This window comes from Pteropus vampyrus, unplaced genomic scaffold (genome assembly GCF_000151845.1).
Source record: "Pteropus vampyrus isolate Shadow unplaced genomic scaffold, Pvam_2.0 Scaffold375, whole genome shotgun sequence".
NCBI classification, from domain to species: Eukaryota; Metazoa; Chordata; class Mammalia; order Chiroptera; family Pteropodidae; genus Pteropus; species Pteropus vampyrus.
In genome coordinates this window covers 311,430-314,737 of record NW_011889156.1, presented here as the reverse complement: position 1 = coordinate 314,737, position 3,308 = coordinate 311,430, and the positions used below count along the sequence as shown (strand labels likewise).

Sequence of the window (3,308 nt, the reverse complement as noted above, 5' to 3'; positions counted from 1 at the left end):
TACACACACAGGCATGTACACACGCAGCCGTGCACACATGCACATGCAGATGTGCACACACGCACAGTGCATGCACACAGACACATGTACTCACACACAGACATGCACATGCAGATGTGCACACACGTGCACAGAGTGCCCACACGCACGCATGCAGACGTGTACACAGGCATGTACACACACAGGCATGCAGACATGTACACACGCACATGCATATGTGCAGACGTGCACACACGCACATGCAGATGTGGACACACGCACAGATGAGTGGACACCCCATGATTCCCCAGCCGTGTGGGGGCCCTGGGGTCTCCCGTGGGCACAGCGATATCACTGTTCATAGGAAAACTCTGAATCTTATTTCAGGTCTTGACTCAGACGAGGACCTTGGGCTGCTCTGCCACCACACGTCCTGTCTAGGTGACCGTCTGGGCTGGCCGTGGGCTCTTTATGTTTCACGTGTCTGCACGTCTGCATGGTTATTTGAGCTTGAAGGGTTGGGCACACCCAGGGGACACGTGTCCTGGCCGTTGGGGCTCGAGGGTGCTCTCGGGGTCTGGGGACAGCTTGAGGACAGGCCATCTCCTGGGTCCTGTCGACGAGCCAAGCCACTGCCCAGCGCCTTTACCCCTGCCCTCCGGCAGCTGAGCGTATGCGGGGTGTGGGAGGAGAAAGCACGTGGGCTCTAGCAAATCCAGCCTCTGCCCGCGGCCCCCGTGGCCGTGACATGCGGATGCCATATAGCCCGGAGGACAGCGAGTCCCTGCATTCTGGTTGCCAGCAGCTTGCCTGAGTTCGTTTTTCTTTGTTTTGTTTAAAAAAGCAATAACTGATTTGGGGGCAGGGGGAGGTTTTGTTTAATTACTACATTGATTTCCACAAAGAGCCAGGGCCTTGGAGCTGGCACTAAACCTTGCCTCCGTGTGTGTGCCCCTCCGCAGACCAGAGAGTGGCGTCCTTCTGCACCTTGAGTGACTTGCAGCACGGGCAGGGCTTGGAAGGGGCCCAGGAGCTGCCTTTATGTGTCGATCCCAGCAGTGACAAAGGCTTCATGGACGCAGCCGGGTATGTGAGCCCCCGAGGCCCCCAGCCTTCCGCCGCCCGAGGCCCAGCGATCGACAGGCGTGAGCCAACCCCGGGCAGCCAGGAGACGGCTGCCACCTGTGCTCCGGCCCTGCTGGGAGGGCTGGTGCCTGGCAACAGAGCTGTGCTCCAAGGGTGGGTCCTGCCACCAAGGCAGGTAGCCCTGAGGGGGCGGGGTTTGCTGACGGAGCAGGGCGTGGCCCCGGTCGGTTCTGCCGCCTGGTGACTGACAGCCCCAGATAGGGACACATGAGTGGGTGCTCGGCCAAGGACGCACTTCCTCCTGGGACCCTGGTCCCTGACGGGCCTGCACGTCCCAGCGAAGGGCGTCCGGAGCGCCGTCTGCCCCGAGCACTGGGCGTGCCGTCGCCCACGGGCCGTGTGTTCCCTGCCTCCGTCGTCCATTCCTGCCACCTCCGACCTGCACACCCAGCTCAGCAATGGCAGGAAAGTGGGTCGGGGGGCCCCGAATCCATCTGGGTTCCCGGGACGTCCCCTGGGTCTCGTCCCGGCCACACTCAGATCATCTCTCGTCTTCTTACCGTCGTGCGCACCTGGGCGGTCCCGAGGCTCCGCTCCAGGTCGGCAGAGATCCGGGGCGTCCCACCCACGTGGCCATCTGCCACTCCCCAGAGCTGACGTGTGCCGTCCGTGTCCTTGCTGGGCGCGAAGCGCGTGACAAAGCTTTTGAGGGAAACCTCTAGCAACAGAAATTGTCAGTGAACGCGCGGCCGGCACTCGGGCGCCTTCCTGATTCTGGCCCGCTTTGCAGGGAGCGGTCTCCGTCCACGCTGACCGGCAAGGTCGACCAGCTGGAGGTCATCCTCCGGCAGCTGCAGACCGACCTCCGGAAGGTAAGGCGGCCGACGTCACTTCCTCTCGTGGGACCCGCCCCTGGGAACTACGAGAAGCAAGGCGAAGGGACTGGGGGCCAGAGCTGCCCTGCCTGGCGCCCGCGGGGGATACAGGCGGGGGCTCCAGGGCCGAGCTCGAGCTCTGTTTGCGGGGGCCACGGCAGAGGCGACAGTGTGGGGAGGCAGGCGCAGTGCAGTGAGGTGCCAGTCACACCCACTGTTGCGAGGGGTTCGTCGCAGCCAGAAGACCTGGTCCCTGAAGTGGCCGCACCCCCGGTGGGGCCACCTCGTGACCCTCGGGACTGCGCGTCCACACAGCACGCCCGTGTCGGTCCCCCACACACATGCCGGGCCCTCGCGCCACCCGCACTCTGCCAGACGCCTGTGCTGTCCGAGGAGACGGACGGGGCAGCTGGGGGCGATGGCCGCGGGGCCGTGTCCGGAGGGTGTTCGTCCTGGCCTCGTTTCGTCGGCTGAAGAAGAGAGCGCAGCGGTTTGACAGCTGGCGGAAGTGGCCTCGTGGCGGGGAGTGACCGGGAAGCAGCAGGGTCGTCCCTGACCCAGCGCGCAGGGGGGGGGGTCCGGGCGGGGACGGCCGAGTAGTCCCCAGAGCAGTGTGTGCGCATGCGTGTGTGTGTGTACACGTGTGTGTGTGCGTGTGTACACGTGTACACGACGAGCCCCCTCAGTCAGAGCCAGAGCGGGTGGTGGGACAGGGCGTGAGGTCTCAGGACAGAGGACGCGGTGCAGATGGGGGCTGGACGGTCAGCCGCGTTGGGCAGGTCGCCAGCGAGGCTGCAGGCGCTGTCTCGGCGGACATCTGCGTTTCTCCAGCTCGGATGAACAGCTGTCCCGGTCTGTCCGGCACGGAGGGTCCCAAGACACACAGCCCTGAGAGCTGGGACCGGGAGAGCCGCAGGCCTGGCCGCCCTGTGCGCAGCCGTCGCCGTGGGCTGCAGAGTTGGAGCTGGTCAGGGCTGGAGTTCAGGCGGGAAGTTAAGACAAGGCTGAGGGGCCGGGCCCCGGGGCGTGTCCAGGTGTGATGACACTGAGGGACCCCCGCGTCCGAGGGGGGCGAGGGGAACCGGCGTCACCGCAGGGCGTTGACGGCTGGTGAAAGTCAGGCAAACTCGATGAATTAGACGGTTACTGGGTTGCTGCAGGAGTGGGTGCTGGGGAAATCATTTGTTGAAAAGCGAGGTGCTCAGGAGGTGGGAGACGGAAGCATCGAGGAAGATGAGCGGTTATGCCCGACGCCGGTGCAGGACGTGGCCCCGGGCTGGGGGCTGCGGAGGGGCGCGTTTCAGGGTCCTGGAGACGAAGCGATGGAGACACCGACTCAGGCAGGACGTCCGCGTGGACCTGGAATGG

The 3,308-nt window shown here is 64.6% G+C and overlaps 1 protein-coding gene across 1 annotated transcript in view; it reads left to right on the top strand.

Moving 5' to 3' along the window:
• The window catches only part of SIPA1L2 (signal induced proliferation associated 1 like 2), a 150,782-nt gene that overhangs the window by 143,402 nt on the left and 4,072 nt on the right, over positions 1-3,308 (top strand). Inside the window, exons 21-23 of the mRNA XM_023523050.1 lie at positions 367-420; positions 942-1,065; positions 1,856-1,937. Coding sequence (XP_023378818.1) covers positions 367-420; positions 942-1,065; positions 1,856-1,937 — 260 coding nt within the window. The remainder of the gene's footprint in view (positions 1-366; positions 421-941; positions 1,066-1,855; positions 1,938-3,308) is intronic.